Source organism: Halichoeres trimaculatus, unplaced genomic scaffold, assembly GCF_033239565.1.
Source record: "Halichoeres trimaculatus isolate MK-OKI-2021-1 unplaced genomic scaffold, fHalTri1.1 fHalTri1_scaffold_1, whole genome shotgun sequence".
Classification (NCBI taxonomy): Eukaryota; Metazoa; Chordata; class Actinopteri; order Labriformes; family Labridae; genus Halichoeres; species Halichoeres trimaculatus.
The window spans coordinates 18629869-18651717 of record NW_027437179.1 but is presented as its reverse complement, the minus strand read 5'-3'; the positions used below and the strand labels follow the sequence as shown (position 1 = coordinate 18651717).

Below are 21849 nucleotides of genomic sequence, written 5' to 3'. Positions count from 1 at the left end.
TCACCGAGAATCTGCGTGATAAAGACACACGGAGCCAGACTTATTGGTTATCAGGGAACTATAATGGGTGATTGATCTCAACAGTTTGATTAAATCTTAAAGTGTTTCAATCAGCTCGCTGTTGTCTGCAGCTCAGAAACAAAACAGGTAACCTGTCTGACATGCGGTGCAGTTTAAGGGCGGTGTGATTTGGTGGGCTCTAATAAAACACCTTAAAATTCAAAGATAACGAGCTTTTTTTGCATTCCTATCAGACTCTCCTCAAACAAACCGAACAGGCAAAGATTCTCATAAGCACATCTTTGAAACAATGAGAAACAAGTTTCATAAAACTGGCTTAGCTTTGGTCAATTGACTTTTTAACATCCTTAAAGGAAGTCTGCATGGTTTCCTGGAGAGGCTCAGGCACATTTTAATAAGAATGGGAGGTTTTTACATTTCATTTGTGAGGCAAAATGTACAAGTTTAGAAGCTTAAACTTGACTGAATAACACAATACACGTGAGAAAAGCAGAAGAGAAGGCTTAATCTTAAATTGATAATTAAATAAGAAAGACGGAGAGATCCCTTTAGTGCCTTCAGGGATTTTGAAAGCCCTTGCTGGTCATGCCAAAAAGTGCTTCAGTGTGAGTATAGTTTTGATTGTTTGGGCTAATATGTAGTTGTGACGTTGCGTTTCCACACAGATCTGGTGTCAACATGGGTCTAAAATCCTGGATCTGCAGAAGTTTCAGCTTTAAGCTGAAGACCTTGGGCTTCCTCAAGAAAGGACTACAACTCAGACAGAGTTAAAGTTAAAAAAAAAAAAAGTTTATTAAAGAAAAGAGATGATAAAGGAATTGGGCAGGAGTCTTAATATTCTAAACAACATTTGTGTTAATAAAATAAATTAATTTAAAATCTTTTTTGGCTTTATGAACACAATTTAAATAGTGTAACATTTTTCCTACAACCCATTTCCTTACTGTAAGCACAGCAGGCTGTTTTCAAAGAGGACATCTGAATGTAGGAAAAGCACAAATGTAAATTCTTAACTTAAACAACAGTGAAATACAAGTAACTGCTTTGATTCAGGGTTCAGGTATTTCGTGTGCTTCTTATCAAAACTACCTCAGCTTAGCGAATCGTTGAAAAAGAACAAACCAGTGTTTAAAGTTTTAGTGACACCTGTTATGAAATTGTAAGTGAACATGTCAGCTGAAAAAAGTCAGATGTCAGAACAATAAGTTATCATGGTAAATGTTCTGTTTGCAAACCCTCTGATCTGGGTCATGCTCATTGACACTTGTCTCTGTTTCTTGAAAAACGCACACACAACAATGACAAGTCATAAAACTGAAATGGTTGCAGTCATAAAAAAAACCAACACCCAGGTGATCCAGTGATGGGGACTGCCTTCAATAACAGCTGTGATGTTTGCTCGGCGCTGATCAATCTACTGCAGGTGTAGGTCTACAAAACATAATCTCTAGAAGGTGTGAGAGACAGAGAGGAGACAGAAAACATGAGCCACATGGAAGATTAGATAGTTACAAGTCAAATTCTAGACACTGTTGTTGACAAAATCAAGATTTTAGTTTGAGAGGGGTTATCAGCGTGTCCAGATAAATCTCAGCAGATGCACAGTTGCCTATATGACATAAGATACAGAAAGAAGCTCATCCATACGTTCGAGTGAGTACAAATAGTGACATTTTTAATGGTTCAATCCTTACAGCAAAAGTCCGCAGTATTACTTTTATTACATACTCACTCAACCAGTGGATTTCCAGTGCATTGAGTGTTTGCTCTCTGAATACTGCACAGCAACACTATGAATCAACTTTAATATGTACAAAAAACACACACAAAAAAACAACTAAAGTGGTGACTTCTGATAAAAATCTGTTTCATGTTCTTGAAAGCTGGGTTTTGTCAATGTATGAATGAATATGAAAATTTCATCTGAAAGTTTCACTTAAAAAAGAAAAACTTACCAAGGATGGTCAGACAATGTTTCATTTTACTTTTTGTTCTCAGACAAAGGCTTGAAATCTGCCGTTTCTCGTGTTTTGGCTTGAGGCTGGCTCCAGAAGTACCGGAAGTCACATACACACTAAGCCAAAAAAAGCCGATTTCAAAGCAGAAATGAACCCATTTACAGCCCGGTTCAAAAAACGTCTCATGTCTGAGTCGCTAATTTTACTATCGGCACCATCTGTACAGGGGGTGAATTTTTTTCCAACTCGGCCATTCAGAGGATATTAAGATCGTGAGCTCCCCCAATAAGAGGCACGGCTGAGGGTCACGTGACCGACAGGCCCCCTATGGCTATACGCAAAGCCCTTGCCACGACCAATATGGCTGCTATAGCCGATGTGCTTCATTTTCCATTTCAGGAACCAACGGGTGACATCGGCGAGACTACATCCATGCCTTTAAATCTGTCTTTTTCTACTTCTCTACTTCTTTTGGTCGCAAACAACCCAGCTCTAAGAGATATAAGGGAAGGATGGTGGTTGTGTTAAGAGGACTGGTGCTTGATGGTAAAATATGAACGTTTTTATACCAAACATCACATAAATAATAATGTTGTTCGGGTAATGATATCAATCACAGGTCAAAAAATGCTATAAATCTCCAATTCAATGAAAGTTTTGGTGAAATACAAGTTACTACCATTAGTAAACAAATACTATAGTCTGAAATTACAATGACATCACCCTAAGCAGGATTTTTTAAAACAGCTGATAGGTCTTTTATTTTTTAACCGTTCACTTTTCATGCTTTTTTTATTACAAGTGCAAATTGCAGGTCACTAGGACACCATGAATTTACATCTCCATCATTTCATTTCATTTCATTTTACCTGCAACTGTACATTTGTTAAATTACGAAGAAACATCCTCACCTGTCAGTTCATCCAAGCATGGAGATGAACATAACCACACCCATGAACTGTGTGAAGAGGATGAGTGGAGTGAAAAATGACCACACAGGCCAGAGTGCCATGTTGAAGCTGCAAGAAAAAAACAATCACTAAAAAAAGAAATATGAAGTTTATTCACCATTTGTAGTGTCTCTTAATTCTATACCAAAGACAACACAAAAGAGTTGCTTTTGTATTGTCATGTTGTTGCAGCTGATGCAGAGGATTGATACAGAAAGCAAATGCAGGTGTAGTTTAAAGGGGCTGTGAGGAGTTTCTGATCTTGAAAAAGTATCCTCTCTAGATATATGCCTGATCATAATCCACACTTTAAAATGAGGTTATCGGCACCAATACAGGTTATTTCAAGATATTACTTCTTGGCTTCCTGATCCAGTTGAGCAGGACTGGATTGATTTACAACACTACACCAGCTGGTAAAGTTTAGCAGTGAGAAGATCTGTGTTTTTCTCTACTTAAAACGACTTATTGGATTAGTTTTGTAATAATGGTGGACACTGTAAATACACTGTTAGACAGAAAAAGGACAGAAGAGCAGGAGAAAGCTAAACAAGAGAGTGACAGAGCACGAGCTAAATGCTAAAACAGTGGCTGAGCTGTTATGATAATGTTCATTCTAACCCACAGTCAGCAGTTATTCTGCAGTGGTATGTTCAAACTTGAGAGTCTATCAATAAAATGAAGAGTGAGGTTACGTTAGCTCTGCTTTGTAGATGACTGGCAGGACATAACCAGGTTTCACTAAGGATACACATTACAGACAGCGTAACTGTTAATAAATACCTTACCTTGTCACCTTGTATCAGGTAACAAGTTGTCTTAAACAATTTTTTTTAGGTCTGATTCTCCATTTGTTTCCAAAACGAACACACCTTGTTAAAAGTTACATCTTCACGACTGTGTGTGTGAGACTCTGGGCCAGAAGGTGGCGCTGCAGTCCAATCTGAACAGATTCTCTTCATAGCACATTTAAGGTAATGATTCTTATTTGCTCTAGGGCTGAAAAAGGGCCCAAAAACAAACTTTTTAAATCAAACTGCTCCATTTTGTATTTGACAGCTTCTAAATTTTTACTCTCAACTAAGAGAAATTCATACTCAACAACATGGGTGAGATGGGTGTGTACCAATACCAGGTATCGGTATCGAGCCGATACCAGCCTTTTTTCAAGGTATCAGCTCGTGAAGGCTGCAGATGCCAGCAGCAGATACTCTAGGCAAGAAAATCTTTCATTGAGCAAGTCCTCCTTGCCAGTAGTTGCTGCTAATTGCTTTAGTTTAACACCACAGCAAAATGTGTGTCAGGTCCTGTTCTGACAACATGAATGAACCAATGAGAGTTAACAGTCAAACTGTTTTATTTTGCACTCCAGTTTACTTTAAAAATACTTAAACTCTGACAGTTATTAGTTTTATTTTACACTTTTGATATTATTTTTTAAATATTTATAAAAAAAAAAATCTTAACTCAGAGAGAGTTGTTTGATTTTTATTTGGACTTAATGGCAGAGTGACTGTGCTGTCTTTGATCAAAATGATCTGTCACCGTTAAATGAAATTTTATGTATCGAAAGTACTGGTGGTATTGATACTCGGTACCTGCGAGTACTCAAGAGGGAGTACTCATACTGGTATCGGCCTGGAAAAAATAGTGGTATCAGACATCCCTCGTTGAAACAAGGTGAATTAGAACAAAGAAAGTCAAGTGGCCAATCAATTAATTTAAGGGCTTACATGTGACACCAAATATACAACACTGAGTGGCATTAGATGAAACTAACAGTATAACTGTTTGATTTGGCTGAGCTCTTTAGAAACTGCCATTCCCATGGTATTTCTTACTTTTTGAAAGATGATGCATCACTTTTGAGCATAAAATATAGCCTGATGTCCAGATGCCATGAATACGCTATGTTGGTGAGGCGATATCTTTGCTGGTGACAACAAATATGTACAGTTTTTACCCTGGTTTGTGATAACAAAAGGCATACTTTGGAGACCAACATACTCTGGTCTCCCGGGCTTAGAAACGTCCAGACCATTTAATGTTCTTGATTTTGTATTACCTTTTCAGTCAACCACTCAGCTTTATATAACAGAACTTAATTAATCACAGCATCTTGTTAAAATCCCTTTATTCTTCATTATCACCCTTTTCCCCAGGATTTAATCCATTTTTACTGGTAGCTCCACACAACACTTAACAGACCAGTATTCTTTTTATCTGTGTGATCATGGGCTGCTAAACCTGTCAGGAAATTAACATTTTATTATAGTTATCACCATCAAGTGTATTATTTCTATGTCACAAATCAAGATCATTCAAAAGTTTCATTGTCCATCTAATGATCTGTTGATTTTGCTTTACATCATATATCTTAAATGATTTGATATCCCTCGTTCTATCACATGCCCCAAAAATTGGAAATCCCACAACACTTATATTACACACTGTGACTTGTTTCACTTATTTGTGTTCTTCTTTTAATATTTACCTGCAGGATGCTGCTATAAAAGCTGCAGTGGTGACGGGAGGAATGGCAGGGTACTCTTGGTCATAGTGCTGGATGCCTTTAAACCACTCCAGGTATACAATGCAAAACATGGCCAGAGACAGGCAGACTCCTAGTAGAATCAGACCCACATTGAACCACCAACTGGAAAACAATGTGAGTAAAAGAAAGAAACAATTATAAAAGGATCAAGGTAATCAAAAATAGAAATAAAAAGTGTCAAACACAAGAAAATATTTGACAAAACCACAAACAGATTTCAGGTAGTATCACAAATCAATGAAACTTTTTATGTTTTGTTTTTCTGAGCAACTCCTCTTCTTCAAAAAAACTAAGTTTTATCAATTTAATTTAATCCAAACAGACACAGTGTGCAATTTATAAGTAAAAAACAAACAAATAGACCAAACAGGTAATCCAATGCCAACGTATTGTTAAAATCGTGTAAAAAGAATTAGCACCAGATATGACAAATAATGACAACCATGGAAACTGAAGTCAAAAAGATCATCTGTAAGATTGTGTAAGCAACAAAAATAGAATAGAATAGAATAGAATAGAATAGAATAGAATAGAATAGAATAGAATAGAATAGAAAGCCTTTATTGTCATTATGTGACTTGCACACAATGAAATTAGGAGCGCTGCTCCATCTGGTGCTTCAACAAGGAATAAACAACAGTAAAAAACTAAAGTGCTGCTTCACATCTGAGTGCCGCCATCTTGGCTAGAAAGAAAAAAAAAATCAACAATTTAAGAATTGTATTCCTCATCATAAGTAATGAACATGAGATCATTAACAGATTCAGGGGTTTGGGCCCAAAACCAATACCATGATCTCTAGGGTCCTCAGGCAGCAATGAATAGAATAAATATGACTTTTAAAATGAGATCACTGCATGGGCTCAAAAACATTTCCATCTAACTGTCTCAAAACAGAACTCACCCTTACGTCTGCAAATACGGATCAAAACTGTACCAAAGAGAAAACAATACCTAAAAAGGACTCAAAAACATCAGCCACTCGTATGGGCCAGTGTCTATTTAAGACTGACTGAGAAGAAGTGGGAAACTTCCCTGTACTCCAAAATTGGACATAACTTCCGAAAATCACAGAGTTCGCCTCCTGTGCTCCTCAAAAGCAGGGACTGACCTGCTTATTATCAGCACACAGTTCAATACACAGCATGGTATGGATGCCCATGGCTAAACTGGCCTGCCAGTCATCCTGACTTGTCATTGGAAACATCTGACACATCATGAGACAAAAATAAAACAAAGGAGACCCCATACTGTTGTTCAGCTGAAAACTTACATCAGGACAGAATAGGTTGTTTCACTTTCATGGACCTCCCAGCTTCCCAATATTTGGAGTATTGTCAAAAGAAGAGATGACGGGATCTAAATATTGATAAAAATGCCACCTAACATTTCAAAACCGCGTTGCCAACGTCAAAATGGAAAAATATTTTATAATTTTACAGCATAACTACTTCTTTCGAACTGCAGTTTTACTAATGGTTAGTTCTAATATACAGAAAAGGACTGAATGGAAAGTAGTACAGAAGAGTTTGATGTTTTTCCTATTTCTCAATCACCTTTTGATATCATCGTTCTCCATGATGTTACGGAGGAAATCCACATAGTAGGTAACACCTATAGATGCAAAGATCCAGAAAATGGAGTGTCTGTTTATGCGAGGAAGAGGTTTGGCATCTTTTTCTTCCTGACCTGGAAGGAAATGGAAAAGACAAAAAAAAATTAAGTTAAGTTTTTTTTTAAAATAACTTTTAGAATGAGCTTTCTGAAAAAAAATTAACTGTGAAATATACTTAATATACTTAATATACTTAATTGGTATAGAATAGAATATCTTTTTAACATTGAAATCAACATTCATAAGCTGAGTGAGTGCACTCTATGTATTTAAACCATCAATACCACATATAGGTCTCAGTCAGGTAGTGGTACTTTTAGCCACTGTGTAGTTAAATTACTAAGACACTTATTGGATTACAGTATGGCAAAGAATTCACGACCAGATATGAGATTTGTCTTGCTTTAACAGCTAAATCCCCACCTTCCAGGTTTAAGGAGCTTATGAGAGGAAACTGATAGTTTTCTTTGAGACAATCTATCCTCTTAGGGAGTTATTAATCTCTATAATTTAATGGTTGATTACATGTATTAGAGTCTGCAGTTGGCTGCTGAAGTGCTTCAGGATGATGCTTTACTCTGCTGAAAGTTCACAGTGAACCTCATGCCCCAAGCGAGCATTTGACCTACATCTGCAGGCAAAGTAATGCCAAGTAGTCCATTTTGCATTTTGGAAACAAGATATAACATACCAAGTCCTCCTGCCAGGTGGTATGTAAACTGGAATGAAAGCAGCCTTCAGTACAAACGTTTTTTGTTTTTTTCTTTTCATTAAAACATCTCATCTTACACCAGCAGAGAGATGACCCTTGGTTTGGGGACAGTGTGGGAGTAGAGTTTCCCTGTATTGTGTTGCTGAGCTGACACAGCGTTTGCTCACAGTCACAACAATCAAGAATTACTGGTTTTCTGCCAGTAAAGGCCTCAGAGTTGTACAATTGTCCACTGTACAAGCTGCCAGCTTTTCTTCTATAGAAGTCATTTTTCTCTGGGTGTTAGGGAAAAGCAGTTTCATTAAAGATTATTTACACATTCAACTGAACAAGAAATCGAACACACAATATCATAGAAGTGAGTCACTTTCCTGACAGCGATATTCACCCAGGTTTATTAAACATACATGTTTGGTTCTACGACTGATAATCTACTGTACGGGTGGCACTCTTAAACTGATTCAGATGTGTGTTTCAGTGTTAGTCTGGTTAACGTTGTGAGTTAATCCTATGGAGGTTAGCTTTGTATGCAAGGTAGTTTAACTCTGCTAATAACGTAACTATTATCTTACTCTTCTCATCGTCGTCACCCGATGTCGTTGTTTGCATAAGAAACTCTGCATCTTTTTTAAATCTATTCCTCAACGTTGCAAGCTCACTGTCGTTAAGCATTTTTCTGAGGCTACCTTTAACTCTCACGAGCTGCTAAGGGCTAACTAGTTATTGGAAGGCACTTCCGGACTACACACACCTGTCGCGTTTTTATGACGCATTGGAAAGCGACAGTTGTATTTAACGTAACGAATAGAGAGTAAAAAAAAGTAATCAGCCATGAACAAAAACTCTTTAAGTGTTATAAATATACAATGAAAAATTTAAGTCTGAGTACAAATAGAATTCGGATTTATAATTAATTTATGGCTGGATTTTATTCTTTCACCTAAAGTTTCCTTTGTAGAGTAGAAATTATGTATGTTTTAAATATGTATCCCCACACAAAGACTACCAAGCAAATCACAAAAACAGGGCTCCTCATAAAAGGCACCTGGAAAATATATATATATATATATATATATATATATATATATATATATATATATATATATATATATATATATATATATATATATATATATATATATATATATATTTATTTATTAAGAGTTTATGACAAGGATATTTTTATCATCATGCAAACAGACTGTACGATAGCTTTAGTGTTTTTTTTCACATATGAGTCCTGGCAAGGTTTTTACACTGCAAAATATTCACAGGTTTCATAAGTGCTGTTGGACCTGTTGGTATCCTGGCACCTCTAAAAAGTTACAGAGATATGTGCCCAACATTTTTTTTAATTTGGCAGGTATTTTCTGGGGGGGTAAAAAAAATCATTTTATTCAAGATATTACAGTAATTTGTCTGAACTGTAAGTCACTTAATATTAATCAAAGTGAGCATATCCCATAACATCTCATATTCAGACCTGAGGGGGATCTCATGACAGTAAGTGAGTGAGCGTGCAGACAAAACCAAACAACCAAAACACTGAAGGTAGTAAAAAGCTAAACACAAACACAGAAGAAAAGTTCTCCTCTCAGGAAAATTCAGAGGTTCAAACTGTGGCTTAGTTTTTGTGAGAAAACAAAACAAGTAATTTCAAAGTAGAGTTAAAAAAAATAACATAATCAGTTTACTTCTTTATTTTAACTTTTATGGTGTAAGAATAGTACCACCATAATCAAAGAAATATGTACAAAAATATGTTTTAAAGTTCAGTGGATGAGTAGTTTTAAGCAATAGATATCAACTTTTGCAAGAAACTTGATAAGAAAAGTCTTTCAATAAGCTGAGCCCTTCTATAAGTCTTGATTCTAAAATTGGCTGTGACAGGTCTCAACTTAAAACTTTAAGAAGTTGTGACAAGTGAGTGAGAGTCTGCAATCAAGCGTCAAATCTTACAATTTCAGTGGCAGTGTCCATTCAGCTATCATTTTAGAAGGCACAGATAAAAGTGTCACATGGTTAAGCAGCCAACCCCAAGTCATACAGCAATGAGATGTTGTTTTGACTCATTTAATAACACCCTACAACCCTCGTCTAACTTTGTCCTGAAGTTTATACTAGGGGTGAACAATATCAGTTGAACATCTAACAGTGTACACAAACTTAAAACTGACCAAACTAAGAGGGTTTTTTGTTTGTTTTTAAATTTTCCACCATACATTCAATATGATAAATAAAGACTTTGTTTCTTTTTTAAGTTTCCTGTAGGGTCTGGATTAAACAATGGCATTAGGCAATATTGGGACCCACTGAGTACCACAAAACACAAGTTTAATACTGCCAAACTTGAGTAACAGCTTGACTAATACCCAAAGTATGCAATATACAATTACAGGTAAGCAGGGTGATGAATGAGCATCTGTGTTAAACCTGCTGGGATTAGCAGAGCTTCATAAAGCTGAGCAGACTTCCTCCTGTAGGTGTGTGTGTGCATGTCTTTGTGTGTGTACACGGTCTAAAGAGGCTGCTCATTCTAGCAGTGGAAAATCAGACAGCATTAAAACTTCACCTGAGGCTGACACCAAGCATCTTGCTTCTATGGAGCTTCTGTGTCCCTGGCCAAGTGAACCCCGTTCAGGGTGCCGAGGAATGTGCATTAGCTTCGTCCCGTGTGAGAGTCAAATTCACCTCAGGTGCACCTCTCTCGTTTCCCTTCCCCCACTCCAACATCCAATCCCACAGATAAGGTGCCATTTCCCAGCCTTACGGTGGGTTTGGAATGTGGAAAAAGCAGCCGTCCATCATAGTGTGTCATCTTATACATTAAACAACACTAGCATGTTCGAAAGTTAAAGTTTTCCTTCGGCTCACCATGGCACCAAACAAAACAGAACACACAGTTATGTTGTAAAATTATTTAATCTTTAAGATTAAATCATCTGCATTAGGATAACCAGGTGAGGATGACGGACTACAACAGCTTTAAAATTTTTAAAGTCCATGCACATCATACATTTCATGGTAGATGGATGTCAAAAACAAGCTACTTTACAAGCCGCACTCTGTCCTTTAGAATTCTAAATTTGGGATTTTTGTTGACCTTCTTGTTGAAAAGTGCCAGCACTTCTTCTTCTGTTCTAAAATTTTGTTCACCAGTGAAGGAGTAGTAGGCAGCCAAAACCTGTGGTAGAGATACACGCAATGAACATCTCATTTAAAAGACAGATTCAGTTTAAAATACAAACAAACAAAAACCTGTCAGACTAAAGCAAAACATGACTCACCTTTTTCCTGAGTTTCTTCATTGACAGTTCTTGGTCAGGTGATGCATTCAGTACAGCTTTAATGTTTCCCTTCCAGTTGAATTTGCCTGTAAATGAATGACAAGTATATCAACAGAGGCTATAAGGAAATATCCAAACTCAGAGATTTTTGTGATATATCGCTACGTGACACTGTATTGATTCTTTTCAATGCTGTATCAATATTTATCAATGGTTCACACAGCAAAAGTTGTTTTGTACAGTATTTAAGCTTCTGGACACGGCTTAGTAGAAATCATTCAGCCATTTCTCTCACCCTCTCCTACCACACCTTGCATTACTAAGAGATCTCGAGAGAGCACAAGCCACAGAGGTTAAACTTTCATAAATAAATTGGAAGAAAAATCCCAGCATATCCCACAACTGACCACATAAGTTTTAATAGACACAAACATAACAGAATATCTACAGGACATTTAATGTTTTTGACAGTTCTCTATTGCCAGTGCCACACAAAGTCATTCTGTGGGAAACACTGCAACAGTTCAGAGCCTCAATTCATAAACATTACTGTATTTCTGTATTACGTTTGTATTCTGAACTTTTTTTTTTAATGAGGCTTTTTAGAGGGGAAAAAAATCACACAATTTAGTTTCACCAACGCATCCCAGTATACTACCATATAAAATATCAACCCGGCATCAGAAAATACATCATATCAGATTCTTTCCAACGCAGACTTAATGTTAATATGTACGTGTGTGTATGTGTGGCAGACATTAACTAGGGTTCCTTTAGCCTACTGGTCCCCAACCCCCAAGGAGTAGCTGTGGTCCGGTACTGGTCTGTTGGTCAATTGGTACCTGGCCGCATGTAAAAATACTCAACTTGCATTATTTCAGTTTGTTTTGTTATATGATTCTGAACCATGTTTTATTAAGAAAAATTACTGGATTCTCCCTGTCATACCCCTCTATGACTCATTCTTGACGCCAAACCCCCCAAAGCTAGCACAATGGACAAAAAACAAACATCTTTGGAAAGTTTCTTTGGGCAGGGTAAAAGAGCCAGTGAGGAGACAGAAGAAAAGCTGGTCCGTGAAAGTATTGTCTGGCATTAAACCGGTCCATGGCGCAGAGCAAAAAGATTGGGGACTGCTGCTTTAGCTTATTTAAGCAAAGAAGCCAACAGTGACCCCTGGTGGCTTTCTATTAAATCTGATTTTATTTTCCAAAAAGTTCAGTCGTGTATGTAGTTTAAGCTGGACCATCTCACCTTTAGAAACCTCTTGGTTGTCAGCTTCCTCAGATGCCTGTATCTCGTCTGCCTCCTCTGATTGGCTGACTTTAAGAGAGAATGTAACATTTTAGATTAAAACCCAAATGTAATCAGTGATGTGTATAAATGAAAGAAGGGAAGGTACGGTTTTTGCACTGCTAGTTACAACAATAAACACAAACAAACATTTAATGATTCAAATCTAAAAATTACACTCCATAGATACCGCAAATATATCTGAAGAAAACAGCTTACCTGTCTTTAATTTCTTGTTTGCTTTAACTGCATGCCCATTTTGCTCTTCTTCGGCTTCATCTTCACAGCTGTGCTTCCTCTTTCTGTCCTTTTTTTTCTTTTTTCCAACCTGTTCTTGTTCTGGCTCCTGAGCATCTAGCTTTTCTGAGCCTTTTACAGCTTTCCCATTCTTCTGTTGACGGGCCTCTTTGCGCTCCCGTTTATTTAGTTTCTTTTTTTTGTCTGGATTTCCATTCTGCTCTTCAATTCCATTTGTGTCCACTTTGACTTCAGGCTCTGATGGTTTGGTCTCTATTGTCTCCTGTGAGGCTTTGAGAGGCTGCTAGATAATGTAATAGAAACAAAGTCAATTTAGAATATTGAAAACATGGGAACTTATCCTATTTTAGCTTGATAAAACTTAATCTAAAAGTATAGGGAAATATAGTTAGCATTTTTCACATAGCAGAACAGAACTACATAAAAACATTTTTAACTGCAAACATCTAGCGCAACTATATCCCAATCTTCTGCTCTTAACATTATGAAGTATTACCACAAACACTGCAAAATTGCTTTCAAATCATGGATATTGACCAAACTAGGGCTTGCTTTTTTTTTTAGATGTAACTAACACACAGACACACACACACACACACACACACACAACAATAGAATAATATTAGTAAGAGTAATTTACTTTGTCAGCTTCAGCCAGGATGTACCACACTTCATCATGAAGAGTAGTATTTGCTATTTTAAGACTGTTTCTCATCCAGTTCTGAAGAAAGGAAAAAATGTAATAAAAGACTGATAAGTAACTGAGAAAATAATGCATGCCAAGTCCAACACTACAAATCACCATGAGGACATAACTTTTCTTCACACAGTCTAGTAAATGTAGAAAAAGAAAACATTTGTTGTACAGAATGAGGTTACACAGACCTGAAACTTTGCTTTCTTCCTGGGGACGTTGTCATACCCACTAACTTGCCTCAGCACATCTTTTAGCTTTGCACTGACCCCAGGTTTGTTCATTGCTTCGTTTATTCTCTAGAGGGGAAGAGCAATCAGTGAATGCTGACATTACCAGACAGGGATGGAAATCATTAGAAAGGCTTTTTGTTGTATTTACCTCTAGCCACTGCTGCTGTTTCACGTCTCCTTTGTTTGCTTTAGCCTCAAAGCCTTTACCTCCATACTTCTGATCCTCGCTGATACATTTCAGGTGGTTTTTGTAGTCATCACCCCTGTTAAAAGAAATGTGTTTTTTCATCACTGATTGGTTGTTACACGGATTAAACAATAAAAAAAACTAAAGTAGGGTACACAGGCTAAAGCAAAAAACAGACCTGCAAACTTGGTTTAGTAAAAGATCTACAGGGTTTGGCTTCAGTATACTTTGCTAGTAGGACACAGATCTTTGTTTGGGAAATATCCAAAGCTGCATAGCTAGCTGCTACACTAGTTTTAACTTCCAAAGTCTGGATAACATGGCAGCCCCAGAATCAATGAAAATAGAGCAACCCTTTCCACTGTCTGAGTGTCATGTTTATGGGTTGTGTTCGTGCTTTCAGGTAGGCCCCCCACCATTCCTCAACAGACGCTGTACTGTTTATGTTTTCCCTCCACGCATGTTTTTTTTATATTCTGAAGAAACTTGGGGGGCATCCATAATTTTTTCATAAAAGAAGGTGGGAGTAGGCAGGGAGACTCGAGACCCTTGATCCGTATGTACTTAAAGAATTCTAGTCGGTTTAAGAAAGAGTAAACAAAGAAGACTCAAACAGAGACTACGTCTTACCAGAAGTCTTTTCCACAATCGATGCAGGACAGGGACTGGCACCCTCGGCAAAAGCTCACATGCTTATCGACCTGAGCCTTTTTCAGGGACTCGCCACAGCCGTTGCAGGTAAAGAACACCATAGTAACGAATCTCCTGCTTGATTATAGTAATTACACGAAAAGATCCGAAAGACGGAAACACCCGGACGGTCGCAGCTCAAGCAGATGCTAACTGTTAGCTAAACAAATTTAGCAAACGTTTCGAAATCAAAACCTATTCAAAGAAAAATAAACAATAGATGATGCAGCAACGAGTACATAACATTGGACGGAGTTATTCAGAGTTCCTTGATATGAATTCACATTGTAAGGCAACAATCTCCTCGGATCGCTCCATGTGTATGAACTTTTTCAAAACACACGTGACTAATTCAGCAGTCGGTAGCGTCACCAAAAGTCCTCCGTGTGAGGAAAAGCCTGCAGCCACGTTTAAGTTCCGACGAGAGGTAGAAAATGTCCTTAGAAAATTATTTCTTGCATAAAATTACTGAGTATTTATGAATTTATTGATCAAGAAAGATATATGTAATTTATTTTATCACAACAGAATTGTAAAGCTTCGAAATGAATTTTCTAGTTCATGTTTGTGCTGCACCAAATACCGAGTGCACCAGGAAGACACGTGACGTCACCACTATCTGAAAAGTGACCCATCATCCAAATAAGAGGACATCCTATGCGTAAGTTTGATTATACATTCATTCACGATAACGCTGGAAGAAGCAGCACTTCGGTCACTGTTTCTTGATTGAGTATCACCTTGTTTGGGGTCTGTATGCAAACCACTTTCCATAGCAGTCTGTGACGCTTAGCTCTGTTGTTAGCTTGTTAGCAGCTGACGTCCAATTTTTGCATGGGTGGTCTCTGGTTGTACACATACTCTTGATCCTTGCTGAATCAAACAGGAGTTTCACCCTCAGACGTTTAACCAACTCTTACTGAAACGTGTCATGTCCTACTAATATTCTCAACAATTTATTAATGACAGATGTGTTGTTCTGAAATGTGTCCCCTTTACTAGTGTTTTGATGAAGATGTTGGAAATTGAGTGGTTCAGCAGTTAAGTGACCATGGACCCACTATCCAGCCACAGCTCCTACCTCCTTCAGCAGCTCCAGGAGCAGAGGATTCAGGGTCTGCTGTGTGACTGCATGCTGGTGGTCAAAGGCGTCTGCTTCAAAGCCCATAAAAATGTCCTGGCTGCTTTCAGCTCCTATTTCAGGTGCTTTTATGTTTTACATAAAAAGAAGTGTCACCATTACATGCCCAGCACTTGTTTAATGTTCAGTCCAAGATGATTTTGAGAGATTGTGATAATTCTGCTATGATCTTCCTAGGTCTTTATTCCAAAGTTCGCCCAGTCAGAAGAATGAAGTGTTCAACTTGGTTATCCAAGATGTAGGCGGCATCGGGCAAATATTGGACTATATGTACACCTCCCATCTTGAAATCAACCAAGATAACGTTCAAGCACTTCTGGACATCGCCCAGTGTTTGCAGGTCCCAAACGTACAGAGCATGTGTAACACTTTCCTCAAGCCTTGCCCTCCTCCAGTGGAAATGCCTTCGTTTTCTCTACCAGGCATGTTGGGCTCTGAGCACGACTGCCTCCTGGGGAGCGGTCTTTCAAATGATGTTGATCTCCACTGTCCCTCTGACACCCAGAGGCCTGGTTTTGGCAGTGACATGGACCACACTAAAAGGATGCCTGTTTCTGTGCCTAACAGCAGCCCAAACTGTGACACAGCTAACAACACTCAGGCACCCATGGAAAAACAGCTTGTCCATGGTTACAAGCTTCGTAACTTCTACAGTAAGCAGTACTTTAAACAAAGTGCTATGCAAACTAATATGGCTGCCTCACATCAAGGCCCAGGCCCTTTGGTGTTAGTGGAGGAGCAGCAGGGTCAGCCTGGTGTTGGTCAAACTCCCATATGCTCAGGAAACCCTGCCCAGCCCAATCCTTCCTGCACCTCCGTGGCAGTTGAAAAGAATCCAACCTCCTCTCTAACACCTTCAGATAATCTGAATACCCCCAGCTCCAATGCTGCAGACTCATTACTTAATAAGCAGGTGCGCCCAAAGAAGGCTGTGTACCTGAAGAAATACAACTACCTCCGCTCACAAAAGGCTCTAGAGGAGATGTTTGCAGAATCAGTCAGTGAACCTGTCCTCAGCTGCCCCAAAGAGAATCATCAAGAAGAGTCCGTGGTCCAGACTGAAGCTCCACAAGCTCCTGTAGAAGACCAAAATGAAGCACGGGAGGAGGTTGCAGAGATAACCGCAGATGCACAACTTCCTAGTCCTCCACCTGTAAACCAGGAGGAGCAAAATATGGAGCCTGTCCCTGAGCCACCGCAGCAAACAGGACACAAGCAATACTGTTGTGAAGTATGTGGGAAGATCTTCAAACATCCCAGCAACCTTGAGCTTCACAAGCGCTCACATACAGGTGACGGTTTGTAATTTAATCCTCTTAGTTTTAATAGTAAGAATGTGACACACTATTTTCACACGATAACCTTTGTTGTTGCAGGCGAGAAGCCCTTCCAGTGTAATGTTTGTGGGAGAAACTTCTCACAGGTATTGTCTGATTTGTATTTTGACTTTTCCATAAACTTTTACTCAGTATGAGTGATGTAATTAAAACCAGATACTTGATTGTTTTTAAGGCTGGAAACTTACAGACACATCTGAGGCGGCATTCTGGAGAGAAACCATACATCTGTGAGCTATGTGGTAAAAGGTGCGGTATCTTCCATGTATTTATTTTCCTCATTGATTTCTTGTCATTACAATTTCTGCCCTTTCTGTTTTTCTGAGCTGATCAACAATTTAACTAAAAGTTTTGTGTGTTGCTTTACATCATTTTAAAGATTTTTTTACTTCATTAAACAGCACCACTGGTCCCTGAGGTTGCCTTTGAATTAAAATTTTACCCATGTGTCCTAGCTTTACAGCATCAGGGGATGTCCATCGTCACAAAGTGGTCCACACAGGAGAGAAACCACATCTGTGTGATATCTGTGGTCGAGGTAATGACTTCTCAGACCGGGGCCAGTTGTCATAATCTCTTCTGTATTCATCATTTGTTATTCTCTTTGAGTGGTCTCATTTTTAAACTAGATCAGAATATATTTTATAAAAACAAGTTTCTTTTTAACTTTTGAAGTACTTGTCGTTTGCTTAGGATTCAACAACTTGAGTAATCTGAAGGAGCACAAGAGGACTCATGCCACCGACAAGACATTCACATGTGACCAGTGTGGAAAATCCTTCAACACACACAGAAAGCTTCTGAAGCACAAGGCCCGTCATGCTGGAGAAAAACCACACTGCTGTGCCACCTGTGGTAAGGGAAAGTCTGAAACACACTCTTTATCACCGCACTCTTTTTACAAACTGCTGCAAACTTTGCAAGCACTTTGCATACACTATGGGGAGAATTTAAACTTAATACTTTGTTGTTTATTGTATCCCTTTTGTAATACATGAATCCACGGTGCTATTGGAGTTTGCTTTATAAATTACATTTGGTGGATGTGCCCTTTGCTGTTGTTGAGAGTCATTGGAGCCAAATCTACACTGTTAATTGTGCTAAATAAGACCAGATATAGATGTTTTTGATTGCATGCTGTACAGCATGTAAGCAGAAACACTTGCATGTGTCTCAAGTTTTTTGCAGACTGTAGATCATTCAGCTTTATTTTACGTCCCATTTGTCTTCTAAACAAATGTAGGGAAGTGCTTCATTGGCTCAGGGGACCTGCAGCGTCACATACGCTCACACACTGGTGAGAAACCATACATCTGTAATGCCTGTGGAAAGAGCTTCACCCGCTCTGCCATGTTGCGGAGGCACAGCACCTCCCACTGCAAAGGAGCCCCCGCTGAAAGCCCGGGTACCGACAACTCTGTTCCACCTCGAAGCTCAGAAGAAGTAACTCGAGTCCCCGCCCCTGTCAGCCAGGTTAAACCACCTACAGCAACCAGTGAAGAGCATTTCCCCAGCCTGATGCCACATTCAGGGTTACAGAAACCCACAACAGCCACTCCTTCACCATCACAGCCAGCAGCACATATGGAGACTCCATCCTCCAGTATGCACATCAGCCCAGCTTCTACTCCCACACCGCTTCCTGAGCTTCGTTCTCTAGTGCCCCACCATCTTCTCTCTTCAGCACACCAAGAGAGGACTGCAGCTCTGACTGACACAGATCATATGAAGCTTTCAAAACCTCCCCTACCTCAGGAGGTGGTGTACGGGCCATATGTGGAGAATGGAAACATGTCCATGGACGTGGGCAGAGGCTCGGGGGGAAGAGCATACCTGCCTCCCTCAGACAATCACTACAGTACACTTACTACTTCTTCCTCTAACAGGCCGAACAGTGGGTCCTACAGGTCCAGTGAAGGCCAGTTTATCTCCAGTGTAACTCTGTGGGGCCTGGCAATGAAAACTCTGCAGAATGATAATGATATGGAGCAGTGACATATATCAGCTTCCACACCACTTTTACACAGATGACAGACGCAGGTTCAGAGGACGTACACTTTTCTACTGATTTGTATTCTTTCTGCGTTGATTGAAAGGGATGTATTTTTTACTATTTCAGTGGAGACATGTAATTGTTTAAGGTTCTTGTCAACAGTAAATTTATTAAGTTTTCCAGTCAGCTTGGCCCTTTTATTTGACACCAGACGTAAATTTAACACAGATGCTAAGCTATCACCTGCTCCTGATGGAGTCAACAAATGCTACCTTATAATTTAGCAGCTTGTATAAAGTTTGACTCAAACAAAAGTTGGAGTATATGAGCTTTGGGACGGACAGACAGCGAGACATACAATCATATTAAGAAAACAAGTGTTTTGATTATATGGTGGACATGCTTAAGACTGTAAATGCAAGAGGATATCGTTTTCATCCACGTAAAAATGCTAGAATTATTTTCATCTGTAATCTCTGACAACATATAGTAGAAATCATAACAGTACAAAGAGATAAATGAAGACAGATGTAAACAATACATCATGATAGCACAAAAATGAAACAAAATACACCACAATAACATCACCAATTCAAACAATACAAAAATGAACGTGTTATATAGTGTGATTACATTGAGTGCTATACCTGGAGTTGGACCACACAAAAGGTTGAGTGACATATAGACCAGTAAATACATCTATACTCATGTGTTCTTTTCCAGCGACACAGCCAGAGGTCTGATATGTACTTTGTCAAAATACACTGTTAATTCTTGAAGTGAAAGACTAGCCTGAGGAAAATACAGCCATTGTCCTGTATACTTAATAATGTTTGGCATCTGTTGTTTGAAAATTAAGGCAGAAATTATTAGTATATCAGTGACCTGAACAGCTGATCGGTGGACTGCAAGTGGAGGAACACATGTGTGTTCATGAGCAATGCAAATATCAGAAGTCTGTCACATGGCAAAATAAAATACTGAAATATTTTTAAAAAAAAGCTAAACTTTAAAGTTTGAGTTTCTAAAAATTAGGACAGTATCATGACAGAGCTGACAACATCACCCTTCACTTCAAGTTACTTCTCAGTTTCTCAACAAAAGAGCTCCTGATCAAGCAGCAACCACCTTTCTCAAATTATGAAGCCTACGCAGAAGTGCTGAAAACTATAGTTATTGGAGAGTCTCTTGAGGATGACTGTAGAAACACCAGAAACCACATATACACATTATATATTTTTCATAACTTTTGAATTTCACTGTCATGAAACTCACGAGTTTTGCCCATTTCAGGACATGAATGACTTGACTGACAAACAAGCACACAGTGGCTGTCTATAAAGAGGCTTAAGACCTGCCTCTTTGCTGGAAATAGTTCTAATATGGCACCGTCTGAAGATGAGCCTAGAAAATCTGTGACAGAAATAAATGGTGACGTTAAGACTTTTTTCAAATACTATATGGTACTTGGATGGCACAAAAATCAAGGCTAATGTTCTCCCTAGTTCTTCACTGATTAAAAAAAACACAAATCAATTCTGGGTCATGATAAATGAATTATTAGACAACTGTAGTGCAACTCTGTAAAATACAGGCGATGATACTTTTTTCACATCACAGTAAGTGATGTCACCCCAGGTAACACCTAGTGGCGACCGCATGCCATCACAAATTAGGGTTTGGCATAGTGATAGGTGAATTAAACTCTATCCAGCTTTGGGGGTTACTATCCAATTGTGCCAAAAAAATATCTGAAGATTTTGAGCTTCAAGGAAAGTGAGCACACTAACAGCCAGTGACTTGGAAACTCTTTGGCAGCCTTCTATGACAGAGGCTGGAGCACAACCACACTTTATTGGTGTTGATAGTTTTGTCTTGTCTTGTTTTTACTTCAGTATTGAAGGCATCCAGCCTGGGGTTCCTCCTTAACAGTGTTGTGTCAGATTAGCTCTGCAAACTGTTGAGCATCCGTGGCTTCTCAACTCAGTGATTAAAGGTTAAACACTTAGGTTCATTTTTTTTAAATGTGTGGTGTGAATAATGGAAAGCTTTTCCTCAACACTTACTCATCAACATGTGACTTTATGGATTCATTTAAGTCACTGGCTTTAGATGTGAGCTTTCAGAGGTCAGTACCCTGCTTGCAAAAGGGAGTGACCAGTACCAAAGAAAACATTGGTACTGGTATCTAAACCCATCTGGGATGGTGTATAGTTTGACCACAGAGTAAAGAAAAGGCAGCCAACAAGTGCTCAGAAACTGTTTCAGGTGACTACAAAAGTGTGCAAAGCTGGAATCAAAGTGGCTACTTTGAAGAATCTAAAGCATAAAACATTCTGGTTTGTCAAACACTTTTTTTTTTTTTTACTACATAATCCATATGTATTCTTTCATTGTTTACGTCTTTAGTGAAAATTCATTCTGTAGAAAAAAAAATTATATGTATAAATGTATAACTTATTTATTTATACATTATTACATAAAATGCTTTGCAAATTTATCCGTCCACCTGACATTATGAGGTGCTTTAACTCTGCCTTTGTTTTTTAGAGATTTCCCTTTATTTCACCATTTTGAAAAGGAGCAGAGTTTCAAACTACTATAGCTTCCCATATACATATATGTGTGTGTGTGTGTGTGTGTGTGTGTGTGTGTGTGTGTGTGTGTGTGTGTGTGTGTGTGTGTGTGTGTGTGTGTGTGTGTGTGTGTGTGTGTGTGTGTGTTTCAAAATTGACATCTGATCTGTGAATTTTGTAGAGTGCTATGCCCCCAAAATAACAACAGAGGGAGCCAGAAACCAATTACTACAGTGCATTGTCTATTTGGATGAAGAAAAAACAGATCAGCTCTAAAAAACCAAAGTATCATTGCAGCAACAGCTGAATCACATTTTTTTAAAACCTACAATTCATCATCTAGATAACAA

At 38.5% G+C, this 21849-nt stretch overlaps 3 protein-coding genes across 5 annotated transcripts; 1 reads left to right on the top strand and 2 right to left on the bottom strand.

The window, feature by feature from the left end:
- Nucleotides 1–798: 798 nt before the first annotated feature.
- On the bottom strand, nucleotides 799–8567 carry tmem128 (transmembrane protein 128). Its single transcript, XM_074681007.1, has 5 exons — nucleotides 8383–8567; nucleotides 7040–7172; nucleotides 5424–5585; nucleotides 2891–2998; nucleotides 799–1468 (listed from the first exon to the last, which is right to left on the bottom strand). Exons 1-4 carry the CDS (start codon nucleotides 8480–8482, stop codon nucleotides 2899–2901), a joined length of 495 nt encoding a protein of 164 aa, XP_074537108.1. The 5' UTR covers nucleotides 8483–8567; the 3' UTR covers nucleotides 799–1468; nucleotides 2891–2898.
- A 2171-nt stretch (nucleotides 8568–10738) lies between these two features.
- On the bottom strand, nucleotides 10739–14800 carry lyar (Ly1 antibody reactive homolog (mouse)). Of its 2 annotated transcripts, none has more exons than XM_074674572.1 (8): nucleotides 14393–14800; nucleotides 13724–13838; nucleotides 13534–13641; nucleotides 13289–13369; nucleotides 12610–12928; nucleotides 12352–12420; nucleotides 11098–11183; nucleotides 10739–10994 (listed from the first exon to the last, which is right to left on the bottom strand). In XM_074674572.1, exons 1-8 carry the CDS (start codon nucleotides 14512–14514, stop codon nucleotides 10857–10859), a joined length of 1038 nt encoding a protein of 345 aa, XP_074530673.1. In that variant the 5' UTR covers nucleotides 14515–14800; the 3' UTR covers nucleotides 10739–10856. The 2 variants fall into 2 exon arrangements, with proteins under 2 accessions (XP_074530673.1, XP_074530668.1); XM_074674567.1 differs by having other exon boundaries at nucleotides 10740–10994; nucleotides 12610–12931; nucleotides 14393–14797.
- zbtb49 (zinc finger and BTB domain containing 49) lies at nucleotides 14735–20728 on the top strand. Of its 2 annotated transcripts, XM_074674547.1 has the most exons (9): nucleotides 14735–14879; nucleotides 15011–15113; nucleotides 15455–15655; nucleotides 15771–16885; nucleotides 16970–17016; nucleotides 17106–17179; nucleotides 17386–17468; nucleotides 17624–17785; nucleotides 18174–20727. In XM_074674547.1, exons 3-9 carry the CDS (start codon nucleotides 15504–15506, stop codon nucleotides 18923–18925), a joined length of 2385 nt encoding a protein of 794 aa, XP_074530648.1. In that variant the 5' UTR covers nucleotides 14735–14879; nucleotides 15011–15113; nucleotides 15455–15503; the 3' UTR covers nucleotides 18926–20727. The 2 variants fall into 2 exon arrangements, with proteins under 2 accessions (XP_074530648.1, XP_074530656.1); XM_074674555.1 differs by lacking the exon at nucleotides 14735–14879 and having other exon boundaries at nucleotides 15110–15202; nucleotides 18174–20728.
- Nucleotides 20729–21849: the final 1121 nt, after the last annotated feature.